This window comes from Nyctereutes procyonoides, unplaced genomic scaffold (genome assembly GCF_905146905.1).
Source record: "Nyctereutes procyonoides isolate TBG_1078 unplaced genomic scaffold, NYPRO_anot_genome, whole genome shotgun sequence".
NCBI classification, from domain to species: domain Eukaryota; kingdom Metazoa; phylum Chordata; class Mammalia; order Carnivora; family Canidae; genus Nyctereutes; species Nyctereutes procyonoides.
In genome coordinates, this window is record NW_026575128.1 from 13,035,584 (window position 1) to 13,062,538 (window position 26,955).

Consider the following 26,955-nt stretch of genomic DNA (forward strand, 5'->3'; position numbering starts at 1 on the left):
AAATATTTTCAAATATTTTTAAAATACCAGTAGTAGAGGTCTTTCTCTGCAAACCCAAACACCCCTTGGTCATTAATTCAGTTATCTTTTTTTTTTAATTCAGTTATCTAATGCTACATACAAATGGTCCCCAAACTTTTAGTGGCTTCAACTGACAATTATTTTATTATTATATCTCTTTGATTTCATGGGTCAGGAATTCAGGCAGGGCTTGGCAGGGCATGTCTTCTGCTCCACACAGTGTCAACTGGGCCACTTAGTAGTTTTTGGCTGATGCCTAGGCACACTCACTCAGATGCCTAGTGTCTTGGTGGGCACGGCTGGAGATCTGGCCTTAGCTGGACCCCCTTCATGAGGTCTCGGGTCTCTCTACATGATCTCTCCAACAAGATAGTCGAACTTGCCACACCATGGGCCAAGGCTCCCTAAGACAAAAGTGATTCTTTAAAGGCAGGCGGGACACCAGAAAAGCATCACTTCTGCCTCTTGATCAAAGCAGTCACAGTCCACACCACCCTGAAGAAGAGGGAATGCAGACCCCATCTCTTCAAAGAAGTAGGACCAAAGAACCTATAGCCGTTTTGAATCTACCTTGACCATTAAATATTCAGGAGACTGTGAAACAGCGAGTGAGTTAAGAGAATGGCGTGTAGCTTCATAGAGAAGGATTACGGTGTCAGGTGATGATGGAGATGGTAAAGTAGTATTTACTGAGCGCTCACTCTGTGCCAGGCAGCGTTAAAAGCATTTTACTTGTGCATGTTTGGAGGGCTGGTTATTGAATCTTTGCAGCAATCCTACAAAGAAGCTTCTGTTATTGTCTCCAACTTGTAGATTTACAGGTTGAGTAACTTGACCAAGATCATTCTGCTCATAGCAGTGAGGCTAAGGTTCTAGTCCAGGCTTACTCAATCTGCAAAGGAACCAGAAGAGAGGGAAACCTAAGAGGCCAATAGATGTGGGTAAGAGGGGCCTTCTCACCCCCAGAAGGGACTTGAAGCTGTCCTGAGAGCAATGGGAGGGTTCTCAGTTACACACTGCCCGCATTTGTGTGTAGAGAGAAGGTAAAAGAGACAGGACACCAGTGAGGAGACCTGTGCCCTCTTCTAGGTATGAAATAATGAGGCCTGGGTAAGGGCTGAATGGGAAATGGTGTTAGGGTGAGAATTGTGGTTGGGGGGAGTGATTAAGGAGGAAGGTAGGCAGGTGACCTTTAAGTATAAGGGAGAGAGTGAAGCCAGGAAGAGCCTCCGAGCCAGGGGTCCCCACGGTCACAGGCAGAGCCCATGCCTATGCCGGACATGCCTTCAGGAAGATGGTGACAACCCCTGTTAGAGAGGCAGCAGGACCCCCACCCTGGGCTCTCCTACACGCATGTGGGCTGTGGAGAGAGTTGGGGGTGGGTGGGTGGGTGGGGGCCGCACCAGAGGAGCCTCTAGTGATGAGATTTGGAACAGAGAGGCGGCTCACAGGAGTCTGGGCTGCCCAGGCCAAGACAGCCTAAGGATAGAGCTGAATTCTGGGTCACCGGGCCTAGAAGAAGACCAGTTTCCTTGATCAGCCTCCAAAGCTAAGAACGAGCCTGGAAAGAGCCGGGTGAGTCCGCAGAGGGGAGGCGTTTTCCAGTACAGCCCATCTTCCTCGGGCCGCCCGGCCTTGCACATCCACAGAACCCACGCGGCCTCCGTTCCTCAAAGGTCTACACTGCGGCTACCTAAGGCCCAACCCCAAAGCAGTGGCACATAGAGATTAAAAGCAATGGCTTTGAAGTCAGAGAGACCTCAGTCCAAATCACCTCCAGAATGGAGCAGCTCTGCGACTTCGGCCAAACTCACCCCTCTGAGCCTCGTTTTGCTCATACGTCCGTCTCATAAAATTACGTGAGGTTCCGTGTGAGAACATGCCTCCCATACACAGCGCAGTGTCCAGCGTGTACTAATTACTTAACGATCAGCAGCACACACCTGCGCGGGCACACACACGCGCGCACACGCACAAGCCCCCCTTCTGCTTTCACTCCCTCGCGGCCCATGCCGGCCCCTCCCGTCGCTGCATCCAGCGTGGAATGGCATCCCCAGGGCCACTTATGTGTCTTGCACTGACTCAGCATCTGCGCGCTCCTCCCCAAAGGAAAGCTAAGCAGCACATTATCAGGGATGGACATTCGTGCTCCCCTGTCCTCTCAGCGGGGCACAGGCTCTTACTGGTTGGGTGCCCGGAGCAACGCAATCATGACCCATCAGGCTAAATGGCCAATTTATGGCTTCTCTTTGAACGGGCCTTAGATGATTACCTTTTATGAGGCTTACACTTTAGACTTAAGATGTAAAACAGAAGCCTGGGTTAAGAGGCAAATAATGGGATATTTTATGTGCTTTCTGGAGCAAAAGTCCACAGCTTTATTGCAGTGGCTATAAAAGAACATGATTGGAAAAGCCTTGATTGAGAAACCCAAGGTGGAAAGAATGCTGGGTCAGGAGGTAGGAAGCCCACACTTCCCACTCCGTCCTGCACAGCCAGCCAGCAGCCTGCCCTACCTGAGGGACCCCCATGGACCAAGGACCCTCCCCCGTTCCTACCCATGCACAGCTCCTCAGGCCACGAGGCTACGCTGCCCACTTCCCAGGATTTCATGATTCCAAAATCGTAAGATTCTCCAAGATCCTAATACCCTCTGATTCTCTGACACTCAAGACTGTGAAATCTTAGACTAGACTATCTTAAGGCTCAATAGTAAGATATAGTGGTTAACGGCCTGGGCGTGGAGCCTAGACACCCGGGGTTCACATTTTAACCCACTGCTGACCATAGTGTGATTTTGGACAAACTGCTTAACGAAGATCTCATTTTTCTCACCCACGTAATGAGGACATGACTGTTGCCATGGGATGATGATGCTGTGGAGAGGATGGAAAGAAAGACAATTTACTGTAATTTCTGGCACAGAGCGACCTGCCTGGTAGTTATTATTGCCGTTCTAAAAGCCCATGCATGCAATACCCAGGCATCTAGAATTCCCCAATCCTAATAATGTCTTGTGATTTTAAATTTGTGACTCTTCAGAGGTTGAGCCGGAGTCTAATTCCCAGGGACTGGGGCTCCTCCGTCCTTTCGGGAGCAGGGCTGTGAGCCTGGCTGCGGCCACCAGATGGCGGGCTCGGGTTACAGGTCCCCGCGGAAACCGCCAGGCCCAGCGGTGGGACCAGAACCCGACTTCTGGGGATCTCTCCCTTTAAAAAAAATTTCTTTCTCTGATGGGAACAGAGTGAAAGGCGAGGGAGGAGAAATTGCAATTACTACTCGCTTCTTATCAATCCAAAGATCCACAGCGCAAGAATGAAAGGGGACCTGAGCAGGAAGGTGGTTTTATTGTCAAATGAGCTTAATACAATGCCATATAAACACCTAATGGCACAGGCTGGAAAGGTGTAACTGCAGCCAGGGAGCCGTACCCCGCCGAGGCCACATGTTCCCAGCTTCTGGGCTGTCTGGAAGCTGTGCGGTCTTCACTGCCCCCCGACCCCCGACCCCCACCCCAGTTCAGACATCCCTCGGCTTGGGAGGGCAAGAATGATCATTGCCACGTTTACAGGACACAGAGCAGAGGATCTAAGGGGTCAAGGATTTGTCTCAGCTTCTTCTGTGGCGAGGCCAGGACTCAGATGCAGAACCTTCCAGAGCGTGCTGGTCCATAAGCAGAGACAGGCTGGGGGGGTGGAGGGGGAGGGCTGCGGGGGAAGCAGACACCTCACCACTGGGGCGGCCCAGCCACCGGGCAACCGCCCCTGCCAGTCGCTGTGTGCTGGGCCCTGCCTCACACCGTCTCTACTGCCACCCTTTCAACAGCCCTTTGGGGAGGCGTTTAAGGGTGCCAACTCGGGCAGCCCGGGTGGCCCAGACGCTTAGCGCCGCCTGCAGCCCAGGGCCTGATCCTGGAGACCCGGGATCGAGTCCCGCGTCGGGCTCCCTGCACGGAGCCTGCTTCTCCCTCTGCCTGGGTCTCTGCCTCTGTGCGTGCGCGTGTGTCATGAATAAATAAATAAAACCTTTACAATGAAATAAAGGTGCCAACTCCGGGGGCTCAGAAAGGTGAAGGGACGCGCGCGCAGGTACAGAGACGGAGCCAGGCGTCACCCCGGGGATCCCAGGCCAGAGCCCCTGCTCCTCCGCGACCCTGGGCGACCTTGGGCGAGGCCCGCGCGGGCCGGGGCAGCTGGGACCGCAAGGACGGGGCCTGGGCAGTCCGTTCGCGCCCCGGGCTCGGGGAGGCCAGGGGTCCCCCGCGCCCCGGCCGGGCGCCGCGGCCAATATTGACTTTGGTAAACACCATTTTGCAGGGAGCGCGGGCCGGGGCGGGGGCGGCCTGACCCGCGGGGCGGAGGCAGCGGCTCCGCATTTAGACGAGGCCATTAGCCGCGATCGATGGCTGCGCGCGCTCCGGCCGCCGCCGCTCCCAAATGAAGGTTAAGTTTGCTCTGCGCCCCGGCGCGGCCGGCCATGCGCCCGCATAATGCGCGTCCCCGCCCGCCCCGCGCGCCCGGGTTCAGGGAGGCCCAGGCCGAGGCCGCTGCGGCCCGAGGGGGCGGGGTGCTGGGGCCCCCTGCGCGGCCCCGGGACGCAGGGTCACGGCGCCAGGCCTCTGCGCCCCAGGGCCCCCTCCGAATGCGAGGTCCGCCTGCGGGGTGCCCGGGGTGCCCCCTGGCCCCCTCGCCCCCCGGCCGCGGGAGCTCCCTGCAGCTCCGGTTGTGTCCCTGCCCTGTGCCGGCCGAGCTCCTCGCCCCCCAGCCTCAGCCTCATCTCAGAAGCACGTGGCCCCGGGGAGCCGGTTCGGGCCGTGGGGCTGCGTTCTCACTGCTTGGGGCTGCGCGCCTGGACCCAGTGCCCCAGGCGTGCCTGCCGCATGTGCCCAGCGCAGGTCCGAGTAAATCGGGGCAGTTCCCGGCTGGGAATCCCCGGGGCGCGGGCTCTGCAGCTCGTCCTACCGGCCGCCTGGCACCTCGGCCTGCTCCCACCTGTCCCCTCCACCTGCACCATGAGGACACTTGCCAGAGAGCACATTTAATGACTGCCTGGAAGTGTCCAGTGCTGCAGAGATCACATTCATCCCCACATCTATCCTTTTCTCCGCTTTTTACAAATGAGGAAACTGAGGCACAGAGAGGGGAAGCAAGTCCCTTGCCCAGAACCTCAAAGTCAGGAAGTGGAGGACTGGGGTTCAAACCATGCTCCCCCCACCACGCCCTGTGGCTGCTGCCGGCCCTCTGGGAACAGGTAGCCTAAAATGCCAGATCCACAGCAGGTAGGGGGTGATGGGAATGCTGTGTGAACCCCCCCTCCGGTAAAGTCTGCTGACCCCTTTTGAGCTCCTGTTTATCTCCCACCTGGCAGCGGAGCACAGAGGCTCTGAGAGGGAAAGGCCTGGGCTCCTTCAGAAAATTAGCATTAGAGCAGGGATTAAACACGTGAGCAAAAAAAAATAAAAATAAAAATAAAAATAAAATAAATAAATAAACACGTGAGCGGCTGGGCCCCAGCGGTGTGCTTCTTGCCCACTGCCTGGCTGCCTATGGCCTGTGACCTACGGGATACCATTAGAGTGGGTGTGACAGGGGAGGGGACTGGAGGGGAAAGAGACCAGTCTCCCCACTGGGAAATGTGTGCCTTGCTCTCCCTTGCACAAGACCCTGGCTCCTTTGTGGCCCAATCCCTAAGCAGTACACCAAGCACATGGACTCCTGGGTGCTGAGCAGAAGAGGTGATGGGGTAGGCCAGAAGTGTTTGCATTCCACCCTCGGGGGCATTAGGGGAATGTATGGGGACATTTCGCCACATGTGGATGACCCTGGGATGCTAATGTCCTGCATGAGAGACCTGCCTACACCAAATGCCAGCCTTGTCCAGAAGGAGCTGACCAGAGGTTCTGAGGAGTCAGGGAAGTGGGTGGCCTTCAAAGAAGGGGGTGGCCTCCTTCCTTCCACTCCTCCCTCTACCCCTAGCCTCTGCTATCTTGATTAGATAAGATCTAAGAGGCCCAGGCCTGTTCCCATGATACCTCCGCCCTGGTAAATGAGTGACAAATGTCTGAGCATGCAGGAAAGGGGCTTGGCCATGAGCCCCATCGGTCACCATGGCAAGGCCGTGCCACGCAGAGGGCCCACCACACCCAGAGTCAGAACTCTGGGAGCTGAGAGTTCACCAACACTCTCACCTGCTCTGCCATCTGGTCCTGACCCTTTCCTTTCTTCCCATCAGGGCCCAGAGAAGCAGGTTGACTTGCCAAGTCACAAACCTGAGTCCATGTATCTAGAACCAGGGATCCTGACTCTCTGCCCGGGTCTCTGTCCAGAGTACCTGCCCCCAGGCACCAACGGGCCTGACTTACCAACCAGCAGCTTCCTGAACATTGCCATCAGATGGCCAGTCCCAGCTCTGTCATCATCGCCTGGCTGTGTGACCCTAGAGGAACAATTACCCTCTCTAGGCCTCAGTTTACCCAACTGTAAAACAAAGACAATAAACCAGTTACCTGAGATAAAAATACAGGCACGTTAGTAGCAGTGCTCACCTCTCTGGGGGACCAAGGTCCCCATCTGTCACCACTGTGAAACTTTTAACACAAGATGTAACATCCTCTGTCCTAACGTGACCTTGGAGGTGTGTGGGTGAGTGCTAGCAGTCGTGGAGGAGAAGAGGGTGCAAGGGAAGGTCGACTGCTGGCTGCCTTCCCATGTGCAGTGGGAGCAGGAGCAGGAGCCCCTTGGGCCCTGAGTGCCCACGTCTCCCACAACCTCAAAATCATTCTAGCCTCTCCAGAGGCTTCTAACCCAACCCTTTTGCCACCAGCACCATGCAGCTTATCAGTTTGGAGTCATAGTCCAATCCCCTGAGTCCAATCCCCTCAGTGATTTAAAGCACGGAGAGCTCTTGACACAGGAAAGCCAGTGGGGAGGCCTGAGTGTGTCTACTCTGAGATATAAGGGTCAGTGACAGATGTAGGGCTGTTCTCAGGTGCCTTTAGCACCTCCCGCTAATCTCAGCCTCAGCCTGCACCCACAGTCACACCTCCAAACCATACCAGATCCCGGGGGTCTGCCCTGGCAGCTGCTGGCCCCCGGCCTGGGCTGGGCTGGACACTGCGAGCAGGACAGAGACGAACCCCACATGGCCCTGCCCGAGGAGCCAGCAGTCTAACAGGGTAGAGAACATGACCAGAAAGAAGGCGGACTCGACTGAAGAAAGAGTTACTGTGCAGGCACTGGGGACAGGCCGGTGGCCAGCAACAGGCAAGTGTCTGTCTCCTGGAGAAACAATGTCATTTTGAATTGAATATGTAATCACAAACGGATAAGTGCTACCAAGGGAAGTCCAGGGGACAATGAGTGCATCTAACAGGCCACTGCGATGGACTCTGAGGGTTGGGGACACTTCCCTGAGGTGGTACCGTCTGGGATGGAACCTGGCGAAACCAGGCACTCCCTCCACGGGGACCAGCTGTGACTCGGAGTGGCCTTCCCAACAGAAGAATCTGTGCACTCGGAGGCTCTTGGGTGGGAGGCAGGCGGGCCATTCACAGAACTAGAAAGCACCCCTGTGGTCTGTGTGGTGGTCCCAGGGGTCCCAGGGTGAAAGGTAAACCTGGAGAAGTCAGCAGATCCTGGGAGCCACGAGAAGGAACTGGAATCTTATCCTGAAAGCAATAGCAAGCCATGGATTAAGCAACAGCATGGCCTGTGGTTTTAAAGAAGCCCGTTGGTGACTGTGCTGGGAGGGGGTGCACCGTGAGCAAGAGCGGAGAGGGCACCCAGTGAGGCGGCTGGTGTTCCAATGGGGCACCACGATGGCACACAAGGTGGAGGGCTGCAGATGGCGACGCGGGTGCAGAGAGGATACACAGACTTTGGTGACAGCGAGGCTGGGAGGTGACGGGGAACGTGTCAGGCTGACCGTCCTGGGGATGGGCCGCTGGCTGGCTGCTGGGGCTGGGCACGGAGATGGAGCCCTGGAACGGGCCTTGTGTTTGGGGCCCATATGCATTTCAAGTCCCTTCATGACCCTTAAATAAAGAGGTCGAGTGGGCAGTAAGGTGCATGGCTCTTGGCTGAGTGGAGAGACATGTCTTTGTCAGAGAAATGGCAGCTGAAGCCGGGGGCATGGTGAGGCCTTGTAGGGAAAGGAGGTTGAGTGGAATAAGAATCAGGATAGGGGTAAAGGCCTGGAAGGGATGCCTGGGTGGCTCAGCAGTGGAGCACCTGCCTCTGGCCCAGGCTGTGATCCTGGGGTCCCGGGATCGAATCCCACATCAGGCTGTATGCATGGAGTCTGCTTCTCTCTCTGCCTGTGTCTCTGCCTCTCTGTGTCTCTGCCTCTCTGTGTCTCTCGTGAACAAATAAATAAAATCTAAAAAAAGAAAAAAAAGAAAACCCGTGGCTTGAGGCCCTTGAGTGGCTCAGTGGTTGAGCATCTCTCCACCTTTGGCTCAGGGCGTGATCCCGGGGTTCTGGGATCAAGTCTCCCATCAGGCTCCCCGCAGGGAGCCTGCTTCTCCCTCTGCCTGTGTCTTTCCCTCTCGCTGTCTCTCTCATGAATAGATAAATAAAACTTCTTAAAAAGAATAAAAATAAATAAAAATAAAACCTGTGGCTTGTAATAAGGCCTCATGAAATAGAAGTTGCCATCTTAGCTTGCGCCGTGTTGTCCTGACATTATCTGACTTTGTCTGTTGCTCCTGCCCAGCCCATGAGTGATCTTACCCGACAGAGTATGACCCTGGACCCAGCATCAGCGGTGCCCGGCCCTGGCCCCGCATACAGTAAGTGCTCACTGAAATCAGTGAAAGGGCAGGAGGGGCTTGGTGGGGGCAGGAGAGTGCCAGGTGGACTTCCTGCAGGAGGAGGGCCTGGAGGCAGGTTCAGGGGGTCCCCAGGGTCCCCTCCCGCTGCACTGCAGGCGAGCCACAAGAGGAGGGGAGCAGGATACCCGGAGCGGGGAGCAGCCTGCACACGTTCTCCCAGCTGAGGGCACGGGGAACCACATCTCCGGTGAGCCACGACCTCCAGCCATATAACCTTTTGGACCTTCGGAGGCCCCCAGCCTGTCACTCTCTATCTGAGCCCGGTACAAAGTGAAACTCAAGCGCTGCCCTAGAGCCATCCCCACGAGCCCCGGGCCGGCCCCACACCAGGGTTTATTTGTGTGGGATCAGCTGAATCTCACAGCTGAGGCTTCCCTGCCCGGGGCCTGCCTGGGCCGAGCAGAGAGGTGGCCTCCTCCAACCAGAGGTCCCTTGTGGCCCCTCCTCCATCCTGGGTGGTTGGGGGTGGGGGTGCCGCTCCCCGGGGCAGAGCCTGGACTCCAGAGCCGGGCTGGAATCCTGCTCTCCACGACTCACAGTGGGCCAACCTGAGAACCTGGGGCGTTTCCTCCCCTCTCTGGGCCTCAGTTTATCTGCAAAATGGGAGACCGACCAAGTAGATCATGGAGGGATTAAATCCTTATCTCACTCAAGTGCACAGTTCATAGGAGGCCCAGAGGATGGACACAGAGACTCACACGGCAGGTGGTTTGCTCCTTCTGACCAACGAAGGAACCGTGGCTTAGAACGTGGTCCAAGAGCACAAGCACCTCTGGCAGCAGAGCCAAGGTTCAAACCAAGGGCCACCTGACTCTCGGGCCCACGGCGGCAGGTGGCAGCAGGAACACAGTGGCTCCCGGAGGTGGGCATCCCACCCTCTCAACTTGCTGCCACCCCGTTCCCAGCAAGTGCCAAGCTCGTGCCCTCTGGCAGGTCTGGGGGCTCACTGCACCCCCACTGGAAGTCTGGAGGCCTCCACGACTCGTGGGTGAAACCCAGAGCTCATTCCTGAGCATCAAGCCAGGGCCTGGCACCAGAAGGTTCAATGAGTGACTCAATGAATGAATTTCCAACTCTTTCTAGAGTCCGTATGAGAGCTAGAGACTGAGATAAGTAAGTAAAAATAAACAGAAGATGGAGGGAAGTACAGGTAAAGGATTCCTCTCTGTCATCTGCTATCTTTTCCTATTCCCACACTGATGGGTCACCTGCCATGGCCCGGGCCTGTGTGGGCCCTACAGGTACAAGGATGGTGAAATTTAACACTAATTTAGTGCTACCTTGTGACTAACACCGGCCTGAGCATTTTACATAGATTTTCTCACCATAACAACCCTAAGAAGTAGAAATTGTTATTATTATTCCCATTTTACAAATCAGGAAACAGAGAAACTAAGTGCCTTAGTCAAAGTCACTTAGGAAGAGGTAGAGACCAGATTTATATCTGGATACTCAAATTTCAGAGCCAAGGGGGAAAAAATGTTCTCTGCCCCAAGTAGCTTCCTGGCTAATTGAATAAGATACGTGTGTGGCTGAAATGAGACAGAGGACTGAGATAAAGTGTGGAGCATGGAGTCTCGCACAGACAAAGTGCTTCCTGGATGTGATTACTATGAGCATGAATTTTGTTGTTGAAGCGTTAACCACAAAAACAGTAATTTTGTTATCGGCACTTCCTCTCTTTCCCTTGGTGTCTAATGAAAAAGAAAAAGAGAGAGAGAGAAAGAAAGAGAGAAAGAGAAAGAGAAGAGAAAGAGAAAGAGAAAGAGAAAGAGAAAGAAAGAGGAAGGAAGGAAGGAAGGAAGGAAGGAAGGAAGGAAGGAAGGAAGGAAGGAAGGAAGGAATCCGGTAGAAGGTAGATAAGGCAGCCCAAACTTGACTAAGGAGGGAAGTAAGGCCAAGAAAGCGGTGGGCACCCCAAGCCCCCAGGCCACCAAAGCTAGAAGCGTCAGTGTTGGTGAATGTTTTACACCAGCTCCAGGCAGGATAAAGCCCCAGGTGCAGCCTCTGCCCATTCCTGTGGAGTAGAGACCGGCCGTGGCCGACTTCCAGCTCCCAAAGTGAGGCCACCAAATAGTGGGGCTGGACCGCGAGTCCTCTGGGCCCTGGGGCGCGGGCGCCGAGCAGCTCTGCACTCGGTGGCGGTTGGGTGGACCGTGAGGTGGACTGTGGGGTGGGCAGGGGTCCCAAGAAGGGTGGGGCCCAAAGGCGGAACCCCCGGCGATGTCCCCTGGAGACTCCACAGGATTCTTCTCATGCTCCTTTTGAAGCACAGATGACCTTCGGGCTTAGCCTACCCATCCTTCTCCAGAGCAAGGGTTGCTCGGTCTGCAGTCTGCGTACTAGCGATGACTCCGAGAGCTCAGACGTGGTGGGGCGGGGAGGGAAATGGTCCCTAGTAACCTCCCTGATTATTACAAGACTCTGCTGTGAGCTCGATTCTGCTTGCTTCGCAGTCCCTGAGGGAAGAGAACCAGGGATAGGCTCAGCTGCGCCCCTGACCAGACAGGGGGACCAGGTGGGGACTTGGTGAGTACTGCACGGATTTATTTCTGTTTCACGCTGGTCCTTTTCTCTGCGTTTCCTTCCTCCTGTGGCCTGCTCTTCCAGTGCTTTCCAGGCAACTACTCCGAGGCCCAGATTCAAACACAGGCAGAGCTGGTGATCTTTGCAGAGTACCCTCCCCATCAGAGCGCCCTAAACTCCACCATTGGCTCTTCCGCTGTGTTAAGTAGATGGTCTTGTAGTAAAATTGTTCTACTCTTAGTGATGGTGGGGGGGGGGGGAACAGCTTCATACACACACACACACACAAAAATAATAAATAAATAAATAAATAAATAAATAACTTCACTTATTCTAAAACCTATGAACCAATTCTTCATATTAGCTTATTGCTATCCCAAACCAAAAGTTAAACCCTACTATGTGCTATGCATGTAATGTGTATTATACTTAGCATTCCAAGCAAACTGACCAGGAAAGTCATTATCTTTACGTTTTGCTGATAAGTCAAGTTCTCCTGAGAAGAGTTTCATCACTTAGCTGAAGTCATGTGGCTTGTAGGGGCCTGAGCCAGAACTGGAACGCAGGTATATTTGTGTCCAATATTCTATTCTCCAAATCTACAGGAATTTATTCTAAAGCTTGACTAGGAAAAAAGTCATGAAAATTCTGAGAGCTTGGAAGTAAGATGAGCACACTTGTTTTCTGTTGCTATGTAACACATTACCACACACCTAGCAACTTAAAGCAACAAGCTTTCATTACCTCGCACTCTGTAGACCAGAAATCCTAATGGGCTCATCTGGGTCCTCTGGGCAGGACCTCACAAGGCCAAAACCAAGGTGTCAGCTGGCTGGGGTCTTATGGGGAGGCTCTGGAAAAAATGTACCTCCAGATTGTGGGCAAAATCCAGGTTCTTGAAAATATGACCCTTCTCCTTGCTGACTTCATCTCCCTAAAGGTCAAATGCATCATTTTCACATGGCCTCCCCCATTTGTGAGGCCAGCAGCTGCAAGGCAATTCTCATGCTCCCATCACCTCTAACTTCCACTCTTCTACTCTGTTGGAAAAAAAATCACTGCTTTTAAGGGTTCGTGTGATTTCAGTGGGGCCACCCAGCTAATCCAGGATAACTTCCCCAATCCAAGGCTGACTGGCCTATACGACATAGTATGATCACAGGAGTCACATCTCATCATATTCCCAAGTTCCAGGATTAGGGCAGGACATCTCTGGGAAGCCATTGTAGAAATCCTGCTTACTCCAGAGCGTAGGCTTTGTAGAAGTAGAGGTCCTAAGGGCCTTCTCCAGGAGGGTGAGACTGGGATGGAGAGGCTTCCCTGGGAGGCCTAGAGCACCCAGAAAGTACTGTGGGACCACTGGGTGGCCAAAGTGGATGAACAGACAAGGAGGCAGGGTCTGTGGTGGGGAGTGTGGATGGGGGAGAAATAGTGAAGAGGGAGACAGAACAGAAATGCTAGAGAATGCAGCCTTATATCCGTAGGGTTCACTCTGTTCCCTTGTGGTGGCTCCCAGAGGAGACTCAGTAAACATGTGTGGAGGTAAAGGGCTGTGCTGCCCAATTCACATGGAATGGGTTAGGAGTCACTGGATAGGTTGGATTAGGACTCAGAAGGACTCAGTTGGGATGAATTTGGGACCATACAGACCGAGTTGGAAATAAATGACTGAAGAGAGTTAGCATAGACTGACCTGGACAGGTTACATGGTATCTAGATGGGCCGAGGTGGAAGGAAGTGAGGGGGGTGCACATGGGTAAAGGCTGAGTTCAGCTGGGCCACAGAGATCAGGGTCAGGCGGATTGAAGAGTCTTGGGTGGGTTGGAATGGTTTGGGGATGGACTAGCTTAGGGTAGGGTAGGGTAGGGTAGGGTAGGGTAGGGTAGGTCGGGGATTGCTTGGTGATTAGTTGCAGAGACAGACTCTGCTCTGCATAGTTTCAGCAGAAATAAATGTATGAATGGGTTTTTAATGGCTTACAGAACTGCTTGAAGAGCTGGAGAAACAGATTCTAGGCTGCATCTTCAGGACCAACTCCCAAAGCAATGCTGCAGAACCGGACCACCAAGGCAGCCGCTCCTTTTACAACCATCAGGAAGCCATCTGCCAAGCCAGGAAGCCGCCCGTTGAGCTTCTGGCTCCAGAAACATGCTCCTCTGTATGTCCAGACCAGCTAAATGCACACCTCAGTATGAAAGCATAGACAGGTTCTGTCTTCAGAAAAAAAAAATGTGATTGGGAAAATTCTTCAGGAAGATAACAACGAAAGTGAGAAAACGTTCACAATTGTTGAAGCCGGGTGACAGGGACGTAGGGTTCACCACGCTGTCCTCTCTGGTTTTGCATATGTTGTTTTGGCAAATACCGTTTTGAGTGGATATCTCATTTCCTGTCTTTCTGTCCATTTGCTTCATTTCTGAGTGCGTGGCATTTGGCGAAACCTGCTTCACGTCCAGTCCTCTAGCCGCAGGGAAGTCTGGGAAATGTAGATTTTAGCTCCTCAGCTGCTGTGGGACAAGAAGGCACACTGGACTGAAGGAGCCAGTCTGCAGTATCTGCCACCACTGGGCTAGGCCGGGAGGGGCTGGAATGAGTAGGATGGGCGAGGTTGGCCGGCATTGGGGAGAGGGGTTGGACTGGGTTGAGCTGGAAGGTTTGGAATGTGTGGTGGAGCCACACTGAGCTGGGCTGGGCGGTGTGGGCAGGGGTTGGACTGAGCTGGGTGATTTGCACTGGGAGCCACTATGACGCCGATGCTCAGATGCCAGTGCCAAGCCCTTTGTGTCCAGTGGAGTGTGAGGTTTTTCAAAGCCAGAGATAGGGAAGGAACGCTTGGAGGAGGTCAGTTTGCTCTTTCCATGCCCCTCGCTGGGCTCTCTCTCCACCGCCTGGGACCGGCCTCGCATCCCCTCTCCCCAGGCACAGGGCACTCCCAGAGTTCAGCTCCCCGTCCTCTGCCCTCCTTAAAATGAGACCTGTTAGCACAAGGGGCTTGAGAAACACACTCTCAGCAGAGAAACTTGCAGGGTGTGTTGTCTCTAGGCAAAACCAAACCCAAAGTCAGTGTGTCAGAGCCATGTGGTTTCCTCCCTTCGTTTCTGGTGGGAGGAGTTGTGGGTTTTATGGAATTCGGGACCAGTTCCGGAGTCCCACAGGTGCTATATTCACCGAGCCAAGGAAAACAGGTGCTGGCAAGCACAAATGTTTACACACACCCAGAGTAATGCACATGAGCACCGGGCTTTCGAGTTTGCAACACATTTTCAGTTTATATATATTCTCTCAGAAATGCACTGTGAGGCAGGAGTCCTTATGTAATATCCCAAATGGAGATGCTCATGCTCAGAGAGGCCAAGTAGCTTGCTCAGAGACCCACAGCAGAGCTAGGATTCATGATTTTTTTGTTCACGTGAACGTTGTCTGTCTCCCTGACTAGAATCCAGCCTCCATGAGGTTTGCTATTTTGCCCATCTTGTTCATGGTTGCAACCCCAGCATCTAGAACAACCCTAGCATGTAGTAGGTGCTCAATATACGTGTACTAAATAAATGAGGAGAGAAACCCAAGCCTCAGAAACCACGTTCTTTCCACAATGATACACATACCCACACACTGGTGCATGTGCACGCACGCATGGCTCCTGTGCCATAGGCCCCTTGTTTTTTGAAGTCTTATCCCATCTCTGCTCCCTGGGGTTGCCTGGATGAGGTCATGGATTCATGCACCTTCTGACCCACAGACTCAGTGTCAGGAGAAGAAAGACCTCTGGACTCAGACTTCCAAGCACACCTGGCCTCGTACTGGCATGAGAGGCACACCGCAGACGTCAACCACGTCATCACTGGCCTTCACTTAGACCCTCTTTTGGAGTACAGAGCAGAGGAGACACCAGGCAATCCCACTGGGAAATGGGGCTTGTCCTTCCAAGAGAGGACAGGACAGAGTCTGAGACTGTGTCTCTGCTCAGGTCCACCAGTCTACATCTTCCCGCTCCCTCAGTGCTCAAACTGCACCCCCTTCAGTTTGCACAGGTAGCTCTGTGACGGCAGTGTCATTGTCCCCATTTTGCACTCAAGGAAACTGAGGCTCATAAAGAAGAAGTAATTAAATTTCGCCAGTCACGTGGCTAGAGAGCACAAAGCCTGGATCAGAATCTAAGTCTGTGCGACTCTAAGGTCCACGGGTATTAGTGACAGTAACCCCCAGGCCATCCCCGAGGGGGGTACATCTCTCCTTTATCCCTGGGTTCTGAGAAGGGCAGGGGCCATGTCCCCTCTTCCCCGCATCCTGCCTTTGCTCTCAGCCTGGGTCGGCAGAGGGTGGGGGGTGGGAGAGACGTTTCTTACCACCTCCAACCAGTATTGACGGACGGAGTGACTATTGTAAATGCTACGGTGTTGTGTAATCAGTAGGAAAATGTGACTCGGTCCCAAGAGATGCCAATGGCATTTTGGAGAAAATCCTATCCTTGATTTTCTGGGCCTGTTCAGCTGAAATGTCTGGGTGACAGGGACAGGCTGGGGGCTCTGATATGTGGGGCCTGGGCAGGTTGCTCACTGCTTGGGCCCCTGCCGAGGAGAGTAGGGGCTGGAGGAGTGCACGTCCGCAGCACACAGAGGTGAGTGTGAATCCGGGTGTGCGCGCACCGGAGCAGGATAGCATGGGGCTGGAGCTCTCGAGTCAAACTGTGGACTCAGATCTCAACTCTGTCATTTGGTCTGTCCTCATCTCCTCTACTATAAAATGGGGATGGGAAAAGTGCCCAGCTCATCAGTCTGTCAGGAGAGTGAGGCAGGAAGGTGCAGTCAGCAGGTAGCACCTAGCACAGGTCTGGCCTGTGACTGATGCCCAATAGATATCTGTGGAGTGAATACATGAATGAATGAATGAATGAATGAATGAATGAATGAGGGCAGCCCGGGTGGCTCAGCGGTTTAGCGCCTCCTTCAGCCAAGGATGTGATCCTGGAGACTAGGGATCAAGTCCCACATCAGGCTCCCTGCGTGGAGCCTGCTTCTCCCTCTGCCTGTGTCTCTGCCTCTCTCTCTCTCTCTGTCTCTCATGAATAAATAAATAAAATCTTTTAAAAAAATGAATGAATGAATGAATGAATGAATGAGTGAACAAAGGAATGCACATAACTGCATGGAGGAAGGAGCATGGGGCGGCAGAGGGAGGACAGCGTTTAGAGTCAGGAGACCCAAACTGGATCATGCCTCACTTACTAGCTGAGTGACCTTGGGCAAGTCACTTAACCCCTCCGAGCCTCTCTTAATAACAGCAATCATCTCTGCCTCTCGGGTTGTCGTGAGGACTCAGCAACAGGGCATGGTGGAACTGCTCTGTCAGTGGCAAGGCACTGCGCAAATGTTAGTTCTAACTATTCTCCACAATTATGACTGCTCTGTGGGAGGCGTGTGTGTGCGCCAGAGGAGAGAAGGGCTGTGCGTGAGGGTGGGCCTGTGACCAGGCTGTGTGTGCATGTGTATTGTGTGTGGATGTGTTTGGAGAACTGGGGCCATTAGAAAAACCATCATCCCTCTAAGTTGTTCTTTCTTTTGCTAAATTCAACCTGCCAGGCTGACATCGGAAGCAGGAATTAGTGGGAAGTCTGGAGGGACGGGATTAGTGGCTGAACTTTCTATTCCTGGAGACCCTCTTTTCTCAGGAGGTCAAAGCAATTTCCATATATTATCCTGCCGGCAGCTTGGGAAGGTCAGGGAACCGGCAAACACGTGACGCGCGTTCCTCAGATGGAGAAACCAAGGCAGGCAGGGCAGCCGCTGAGCGCATTGCCGCCCGCCCCTGGTGGCACCACCATCCGAAGGACTCTGCGGCCACCCGGGCTGCTGCTGCCAGACGAGACATTGGTTTCCATTCATCTGAGTGCTTCCTGCGGCCCCCCTCCCAGTCATGGGGCGGGGTGGGGTGGGGGGAGCGGGTACTCAGAGGAGGCCCCCCGAGTCCCTGCCATGTCACACACAGCCATTGGAGGGTCGTACTCCATCTCCATCCCCACCCTTTAGCCTCTGGTCAGCTGTTGCCCTAACTCCCCTCCAGCAGTCCTTCAAGTTCAGTCTGCCTCTTCCAGGGAGCCTGCCTGACTGCCCCAACCGGCAGATGGAGAACTTACTCTTCTTTGAGGCATGGGAGTGAAGGGACCCAGAGAAGGGCTTGGAGGGCCTGTCATGTTGCACCTCTGCTGTTGAGGGCAAGGCCAGGACGTGCTCCCTGAACTTGACCAGAGTAAGAGTGACCCGGACAGCTGTGTTATTAAGATGTGGAGCTGGTGAGAACTTCCAGGGAGTTCTCTGAAGCATTAGAGCCGTGATTCTCAAAGTTTGGTCCTCAGACCAGCAATGTCAGCACCACCTGGGAACTTGTTAGAAATGCTACTTCTAACCCCAAACAGGCCTCAGAAACCCCGGGGGGAGGGGAGGCACCAACCCGTGCTTCAGCAAGCCCTCCAGGTGACTCTGATGCTCCAGAACCACTGGGCTCAAACTGCACTATCTCCTTGCACTTGTACCCAGGGCCCTGTCTCCCCAGCCAGGTCTCAGGAAGCCCTACCTGCACCAAACAGGTTTTGGTTCACCCTGAGTAGGGCTCCTGCCCCTGATCGCAGTTGTGCAGAGGCGGAGGGGTTACAGCTTTCTTTCCTGTTCTCATCACTCTGCCGCAGATAGGCCTCCTGTCCTTGGCCCTCCACGGGGTCCCCTCTAAGTGCCCTTGGGACCCTGCCTCCCTGCAAGGTTCTCGAGTCTTATCTCTTTAAAGCAAGGATCCTACCTGGTACCTCCCCCCCCCCCAAGACCTAGCCCCTCATAGCCTCAGCCCTCCCTGCGCCCCAGGTCTCTAGAGCAAGGCCCAAATCTTTCCTGTGGCCCTGGGGAAGTGGCTGCTGTCTCAGGGCTGTGTGCCCCACCCCCATAAGGAGGAGGAGGCCTCCCTGGGGCCCTGGACACTGTCATTGGATTTCAGGGCTGTGGGCATAGGCAACAAGCTGCTGCTCAGGTGCCAGCAGCTGCCAGCCCCCTGAGATGCTAGGCTCATGGTGGCCCCAGGAAAGGTACAATCCTCCAAGCCCTGCCCCTCCCAGTCGCAGCAATTGTCACCCCCCTGATGAAGGCACCAACCACGCCGGCACCGGTCACCGTCCTCCATTCTCTGTACACCCCCTGAGCCCCATTAACCCACCCCTCCCCCAACAATCTTGAAGGGTGCCATCACTCCGGTTTTCCTGACTCGCAACTGAGGCCCAGAGACGTTCTGTGTTTTGCTTGAGGTCCCACAGCCAGCACGAGGCGGAGTATCCGAGTACATGCGTGACTCCAAAGCCCTATCCCTTGGCCTCGGAGAGAGCAAGTCCAGCACAGAGAGGGTCCCCGCGGGGAGGGAGCGCAGGTCGTGTCTGGGTGCGGACTCCAGTTCTGGCCAGTGAGCGGCCCTGGGTGTGGCTCGGCTGCCCCATCTGTGTGCGTGCAGGGAATAAGGATTCCCGCCTGCCAGGCTCCCGGGACTCCTAGAAAGCACGGGAAGTGCAGGGGAAGCGTGGAGTCCCGACCCTGGGGCCTGGCGCGCACCGTGCTTCACGGTTCCCCAGCGCATCCCTCCCGCGCTCCCGTCACCCTCTCCCGCGAGGCAAGAGGCAACCGAAGCAGAGGAATCCGACGCCTCAGCAGCGGTCGCGCAGGACGGCGGGGCCCGCCCGGCCAGGCCCCCGCGGGTGCGCCTCCGGCCTCGAGCGCAAGGAGGCGCCAGGGGCCCACGCGAGCCGGGCCGCGCCACCGCAGCCGGCGACAGCTGTCGGCGATCTGCACGCGGCTCCGCGGCCGGCTCCGCGCAGCGCAGCGCCGGAGGTGCCCGGGGCCCCAGGGGCGCCGGGCGCGGTGCCGCGGACGCGCAGAGGCTGAACCCGCGAGCCCAAGTCCGGAAAACCGGCTGCGTCGCCCCGCTGCGTGACCTCTCATGAAACATTCGGCCTCTCTGAGCTTCACCTATAAATCTAGAAATAAAATTCCCTGCCCTTCGCCACTCCAACCCAGTCGGCCGCTCCAACCCAAAGCTACAACGGGAGACCGCGGGGAGTGGCCCGGTCACCAGGAGGGACCCCTTCTCCGTCCCCCTGGCCTGCGGCTGCGGGCGCGCACAGGAGGGCTCAGGGAGGCCGCTCTGGCCGGGCCGGTGGCTCCTCCGGGGAGGGCCGGCGGGTCCCCGAGGCCAGCACCGGCCCCACGGCTTTCCCGCCCCGCAGGCACCGGGGGCTCCGAGCCCGGGGACGGACTGCCGAGAGCCGCCCCGAATCTGCCGCGGAGACAGGGACGCCACGGAGGCGCCGCCACCAGAGGAGCCCAAGGGCCCAGATGCTCGGACCCATCCCGCCGGGGCCCCCCAGCCGAGGCCACGGGGGTTCGGACCCAGTTCTGGGCCCGGCTTCTGACCCGGCGGCGCCCCCACAGCCCCGGGCCCCCGGGCCCAACCGCGCCGCAGGCCGAGCCCCTCCGTGCGCCCCTGTGCGCCCCAGGCCGCGCGGCGCCGGCGAAGCCCCTCCGCTGGGGCGGGTGGCGGGCTCAGGCCGCGAGGAGCCCCCCCGCCCCCGCGCCCCCGGCGGCCGGCGGTGCGCACCCCGTCACCAGCTGCACCCAGGTCGCGGGAGAGCCGCCGGGACCTCGGCCGTGTGGCCACTGCCCCTCCGCGCCAGCACCGCGCCCGCCCGCGCCCCCTGCACCTTGCGTCGCGGGTCGGTGTGCGCCCCCCCACCCCCACCCCCACCCCCACCCCCACCACGTGCGGGCCCAGGGGCGGCTCTGCGTCCGCGCGGCGCGTGGGGGGGCCAGGGGAGGGGGCGGGGGGCAGGGGCGGCGGTGGCTGCGGGGAAGCTGCGGGGGAGGGGTTGCGGGGCGGAGGGGGGCTGCGAGGGAGGGGCGGTGGAGGGACTTTGGGGGGCTGCGGGGGTGCTCGTGGCGGTGCTCGCAGCGGGAGCGCTCCTCCGCTCGCCTGGGCGCCGCGTGTCCCGCGTGGACAGGAGCCCCCTGGGGAGCGGCGCGGCCGGAAAATCCCCGGGACTCGCGGCGACCGCGGGCCGAGGGGTCACGGAGCTCGTTCCCCGCCGCCAGGTCTCCCCCCGCCGCCCCCCGCGCCCCTCCCACAGGTGGCTACGGGGCCCAGAGAGGTTAACGCTGGCTGCAGGCGGCGGCAGGCCCCCCCACTCGCTGCGCTGGGAACCCCGAGGCCTGCGGGGACGGAGGGGGCGCCCCTGCCCCCGGGGCCCCCTCTCTGGGATCCCGCACCCCTAGCCCTCGGCCACCCCGCTCCTGCGCACCCGGGCCGCCGCCGCCGCCGCGTCCCTCCGTCCCGCTCCCTGTGGCCAGTTGAGCCTCGTCTGCGCTGATGCGACTCAGAGCGCGCACCCCAGGGGCCTTAGTTGGAGTGGGGTGTCCTCCGGGGCCCCCCAGCACCCACGCCCTGCCTCTAGGGCCTGTGCCGCTCCCCTCCCCCTCCAGAGTTCTGGGTGTCTCTCAGTCCCCGCCTTTGGAGCATCCCTCACTTGCTCTCTGCCTCAGTTTACTCAGTCCCCGGGTCTCGCTGAGCCTTTGCCCCTGTCTCTGCCTCTCCTCGGATATCGGCCTGCGAAGCACACAACCCACCCCCCTCCGTCGCCCCCGCAAAGGAACACACACCAGCAGAATCCGCCTTTTCAATAAAAAACGACAACTGGGAAACAGAGTGAATTAAAAAGCATTAACTTAAAAACAATCCATGTGTCTGCAAATGCGTTCCAAATGGCAGTCCTTCGGCGGGGGTGGAAGGGGGTGGGGGGCGTGCGGCCACATGTTCTGGGTCCCCAGACACAAAGTGTAGGGGGCTCAGGGCCCGCGGTGGACCCCTCCCACTAGCCACCTGGGGCACAGGGTCTGGGGAAGGGGTTTTGTCGATGCCCTCACTCTCAAGGACCCTCCCAGTGGTTCTGGCATCTGCTGGTCCTTTCTATTCCTTCAGTGCCCCCAAACCTCCCTATGCTGACCCCAACTCTCCCTCTGCACCAGCCCACCCCAACCCCACGGCAGATTCTGCCCTCTTCCCCCCCACACACCCCCAGCCTTCGACCCCATACTCCTGGCCTTGCCCTGCCCCACCCCCACTCTGCCCTCCTGCCGGAGACCACCCAGCAACCCTGGCTCAGTAGAAGTGGTTAGAACAAAGCTTCCCTTGGCCTGAAGAGACTCTCCTGGGAGCTGCCCGCAGAAAGGGCGCTCCCAGTCCCAGTACCTGCAACTGCTCTATCCTGCCAGATGCTAATCAAAGTTGTGCCTTTGAAGGCCCTTCCCCCCCACCCCCGAGGTAGAAGGAGGATGCTGTCCTCTGAAGCCCCTCATCAAGAGGGGGCACTCCCCTCCCCCTCCAAGTCCATCCTACCGCCACCCTGTCCACTCTCAGAAATCTCCCTTTGCTCCCTTCCCTGGAAAGTGGAAGAATTGGAATCAGGACATAATTAGAGAAGATGGGACTGGGCGGGGTGCCCAGATTTCCACTGCCTCAGTGTCTTCTCAACTGGGAAGGAAACCCTGACCAGAAACCAGATGGGAGGAAGACCTGGATTCTTAGCCTTGCTCGGCTAATGAGAATGACTAATGATAGAACAATAATCATAATAATATGGCAGAGAGCACTTATGGAGCTCTTGCTGTGTGCTCAAAGAAATCACTAACAGCTATATGACTTTCAGCAATAGGATGCCCTCCCTGGGCCTCAGTTTCCCTCTCCATGGCAAGAAGGGGTGGGACCTTCCAGTTTAGATAGTCTGAAACATCTGTGATTGAATGAAAATCTGGACATGGTGTGTGTGTTGTCATTGTTCCTATCTGTTTAATGAAGATACAAGAAAGCCAACCGGGAAAAAGCTGGCTCCCAGTTATTCTGTGTTCTTGAAACAACAAAACCAAAAAAAAAAAAGCCGTGATTTTAAAAAGTCCTAAGAGTTCTCACCCAATCAAATTATTCTTCCTCCTAATAATCAGCCATAAGCCATTTATTTTTACTTTTATTTTTGTTGATGAAAAGGTCCTGTGTTCATTATACAAGGGAGGCTTTCCCAACTCTCCCGGCAGCCACTATGCTACAGGCCTTACCGATGGCTTATCAGATTCTGGGGGAACCCAGTATGAGGGTTTACACTGATGATTCTAACCCGAGAATTCTGATTTGCATATGATTTCTGAATCTGATAGCAGATATCTGATATATCATTCTCATATCCGATTCTGATGGGAGACTGTGACTGGGAATCACCGAGGCTGGGTTCTGAGAATTTTTGTTTCTCTAGATTCGTTTGAGAGTTTCTCTGGCTCCATCTTGCCAGATGCCTTCACTCGCCGTGCGTGTTCTTACACGCCCGTTCCAGGGAGGCTGTGGAGGCTGTGTGGGCTACTGTAGGCATGTACGATCTCTACGTGTCTCTGGGGGTCTCAGGGTATTTGTGTGAGTGGTTGTGCTGGGTGAGGACCTGCAATTCTCTGTTCACATGTGTGGGTCTCCGAGGGTGGGTGCCTGTACCACTGGGCGAATTTGTGTGCCTGTGACCTTGTGTCATGTTTATGTAAGAGGGGAGATATTCATGTCCGTTTGCAGACATGTCCTGGGTGCCTGCACTGATGAGCCTGCTATTTTCTGAGGCCTGCAACAGGGCAGAAGTTTCTATGGAGAATGCCCTCCATCCGGGCCCCCGAAATGCCAGTTGAGCAGTCTCCAGGCTCCAGAGCTAACAGCCAGAGCTCCTCTCCTGGTTGGAGAAGAGGAACAACAGATTTTGAGCATCAACACACATCTCTGTGCTGAGCATTCTAATTCAGTAAGTCAAGTAGAAAGCCTGGGCAGCCACCTGCTAATTAGCCACCCTGGGGAAAAAATTGCCTGTGTTGGAGTGGATAATGTGTTTGCCTGTTTCCGTGGGATCCTTGACCACCTGAATGCCCCCCACCTCCCTCCTACCCTCTCCCCTGGGGCTGTGTCCCTGCACTCCCAGCTCAGAAAGATGGTGCAGTGTTTTGCTCTAATACATCGGCTTTTTCAAACAGGCCAATTGCTAAGCAAATGTCATTTGGGCTGAAGCTCGGAAGGCTATAAATGAGATAAATGATCCATTTGAATAGATGAAGATGGGTCCCAGGCTGGGTGAAGATGAGCTAATAAAGTTCCCCACAACATCAAGGACAGATTCCATATCCCCTGGCCAGGAAAACTGCTCTCAGAGGCTGGGGCTCCTCTGCAACTTAGAACACAACCTCCAGTACATGCAGCTGAGGATCTAGGCTCACCAGATCCCCCATCCCAGAGAGCCTCAGTGCCCCCTCCCCAGGTCCCTCCAGCAGCTGCTGTGGGCTGGTGGGAACAGGAGCCCTGCCAGGCTGGGCCGAGGGACAGCTGCCTACTGTGGTTGGAGTCATGCCCTGCCCACACTTGTACACACATATGTATGCACATGCTACACATGGATACACTCACGCTTGCAGCCTAAGCCCATGACTTTAACCCGTGCTAGGCTCTCTTGTACACGTCAGGTCTGACGTGCATCTCAAAAGATTTATATGTATACACCAAATTGACAGCCAGCCTTCAGTTAGATCTTGTGGAACCACCTGTGCATCAGGAAGGCCAAAGCAAGTCTCCCCAATCCTGGCCTTGGTGGGCACATCTAAGGCATGTATGTTAATCTCTTAGGGAGGCTAGAACACGTAGCTGCAAGAGAGGCTATTGAGCAAATATGAACAAGATGGAGAGCCAAAGATGGAGTCAGTATTGTCAGTATTCCTACATATACGTTGAAGCCCTAACCTCCCACGTGTTGGTATTAGGAGGTGGGACCTTTGGGAAATAATTAGGTTTAGGTCCTCTGAATGGAATTAGTGTCCTTATAAGAAAAGGAAGAGAGAACAGAGCTCCTCCCCTTTCTCTGCCACATGAGGACATGGTGGGAAGGTGGTCACACGCAAACTAGGAAAAGGGCCCTCACCAGGAACCAAATCTGCCAGCACTTTGATCTTGGATTGCTCAGCCTCCAGAACTATGAGAAAATAAAGTCTGTTGTTTAAGCCATCCGGTCTGTGGTGTTTTGTTACGGCGGCCAAGCAGGCTAATACAGGAGTTATACTTGCACACATTTGCAAATATTGACTCACATGTGAATACAAATTATTGACATACTCCTAGAGAGAGAGTAAAGTCATGTGTGCCATTCCCAACATTCCCACCATTCCTGCTGCTTATCACTGTGCTGAGTGTTTTTACAGACCTTACCTTACCTTATTGTCAAGATGGTCCCGAGAGGGACACATGCATTGGCTCCATTTTCTCTAAAAGATTAAATCTAGAATAACATGCTTAGGGTGCACAACTGCAACTTGGGTCAGGATTTGAACCCAGGTCTCCCGGCTGCACTGTGCAGGCTCTGTAGGGATAATAGAGACCCAGCACCCAAAGCTGGGGAAGGGAAGTCTCTCCAAGGTCCTGGGAGAACAGTCCTGCGGTGCCCATGAGACCAAAGTTTCCATTCCCCGGGGCCACCTGACTTGTTCAGCCTTGCACCTTATAACCCAATTACCATAATTGGGTACAGCTGGCTCCCGGAGCGGAGGGACAGGCGTCCCTGAAGCCAGTGAAGAACTGGCTTGTGACTTTTGTTCAAAATAATGACCATCGTGGGACGCCTGGGTGGCTCAGCGGCTTGGCGCCGCCTGCAGCCCAGGGCGTGATCCTGGAGACCTGGGATCAAGTCCCATGTCAGGTTCCCTGCATGGGACCTGCTTCGCCCGCTCCCTGTGTCTCTGTATCTCTCATTAATAAATAAATAAAATCTTTAAAAAAAATGACCATCGTACAGTAATAACATTAACTGACTTCAATATATGCCCCGCTAAAGGACAAGGCTTAGCTTCAGTGTTGGCATTTTCTGAAATACAAGATTATTTTATGCTCAGTACAAAGTCACTTTTCATATTGATACAGCTACGTGTTTTGAATTAATAATGAGATCATTTAAGGGTGCGTGGGGACGTGATCACTAACGGCAGCCCCCCCACTGTCACCCAGGTTCCCACATGCCCAGGTGGGTGGGGCCTCTCCTCTGCTGGTCTCCCCACCCCTCTCTCCTCAAGCCCCTCAGGCCTGTCCGGAGCTGTCCTGAGGGTGTTCTTCCTTCCCCGAGCCTGTGTGGCAGAAGGGCCCACAGACATGTCACATTCTTTCAGCTCTGGACCAGCACCCTGGCTGGCTCCCTCGGAAGAAAAATGAAGGTCTTCCTGACAGGCAAGCATAAATATTTTCTTTCCCAGCCTGGTTCAGATGGGGATATTTTCTGTTAATAAAGTGGCAACTGGCTATCGGGGGGCGTCTGAACGTGGCCTCCCCTGGCAGGCGTGCGACATCCATCTCTGTCGGCACCCCGTCAGAAGACAAGACTTCGCTGGCCTGCTTCCTTCGGAATGTGCCTCCGATGGCAGAAAGCGGGCAGGGAGCGACATGTCACGCAGGCCTCGGCTTCTCTCTATCTCTCGAAGGGCTGGGAGCTACAGGCCGAGTTTGCTGCTCTTGGCAAGTGTGCCTATCAGGAGTGTGGCCATCGGGTACCTGGCAAGGCTATTTATTTCAGCCCCACATCAAGTGGTGAAACTTTATTTATGGGGACAGGAGGGGCTGTGCTGGAGCAGACTGGGTCTTCCCACTTTGAAAGGTGCTCAAACCAGAAAGGGCAACACGACGTAATGGGAAATCATGCTTTTCTTTGCAGCATGTGGCCTGGAAATGGAGCTGCAAGGCCCGGAAAGGTTTTGAAATAACATTTCGGGCTGGAGCGCTCCCTGCCCCCACCTGGAAATAGGTGTTAGGATGGAAAACAGGGCACCTCTCCTCACCACTCATCACCAGCCAGGGCTGTTTGAAATGAAAACAAAAAATTCTTCTTTAAAAGAAACTGTGTTTTCCAATGTACTGTGAATTCTCTTCTTGACTTCCAAGTCCACAAAAGGCTGTGTGAAGGCGCGGTTCGCAGCGTGTGGAGCTATGGAGAGTGCTCTGGGAACGAGGAAGGCTGGTGGGTTTAAGTATCATCAGCCCCCAGGTTATTGGGGTCTCTCTGTGGCAAGGCTTGCACTCAACCAACAAACAATAGGCCTCTGGGTGATAAACAGATATTAAGATTTCAGATCAGGACACCTGGTTGGCTCAGCAGTTGAGCATCTGCCTTTGGCTCAGGGCATGATCCCAGGATCCGAGATCGAGTCCCACACTGGGCTCCCTGCATGGACCCTCCTTTTCCCTCTGCCTATGTCTCTGCCTCTCTCTGTATGTCTCATAAGTAAATAAATAAATCTTAAAAAAAAAAAAAAAGGATTTCGGGTCACCTAGGCCTGGGTTCAAATCTCTGCCACAGGTTGCCTTGGGAAAGTTATTCGACCTTTCCATGTTTTGGTTTTCCCATATGTACAATGGGGACAATGATACAGATTTCACAGTATTGTTAAAAGGAATCCACTGAAGCCTGCATGTGAAAGTGCCCACTGTAGCACTTGACCCCTACTCAGTGC

The 26,955-nt window shown here is 55.2% G+C and overlaps 1 protein-coding gene across 1 annotated transcript in view; it reads left to right on the forward strand.

Annotated features, from left to right (window-relative positions):
- The window catches only part of TRABD2B (TraB domain containing 2B), a 241,484-nt gene extending 232,712 nt beyond the window's left edge, over positions 1-8,772 (forward strand). The window contains exon 7 of the mRNA XM_055341768.1: positions 8,734-8,772. Within this exon, the coding sequence (XP_055197743.1) occupies positions 8,734-8,740 (7 nt within the window). The 3' untranslated portion in view covers positions 8,741-8,772. The remainder of the gene's footprint in view (positions 1-8,733) is intronic.
- Positions 8,773-26,955: the final 18,183 nt, after the last annotated feature.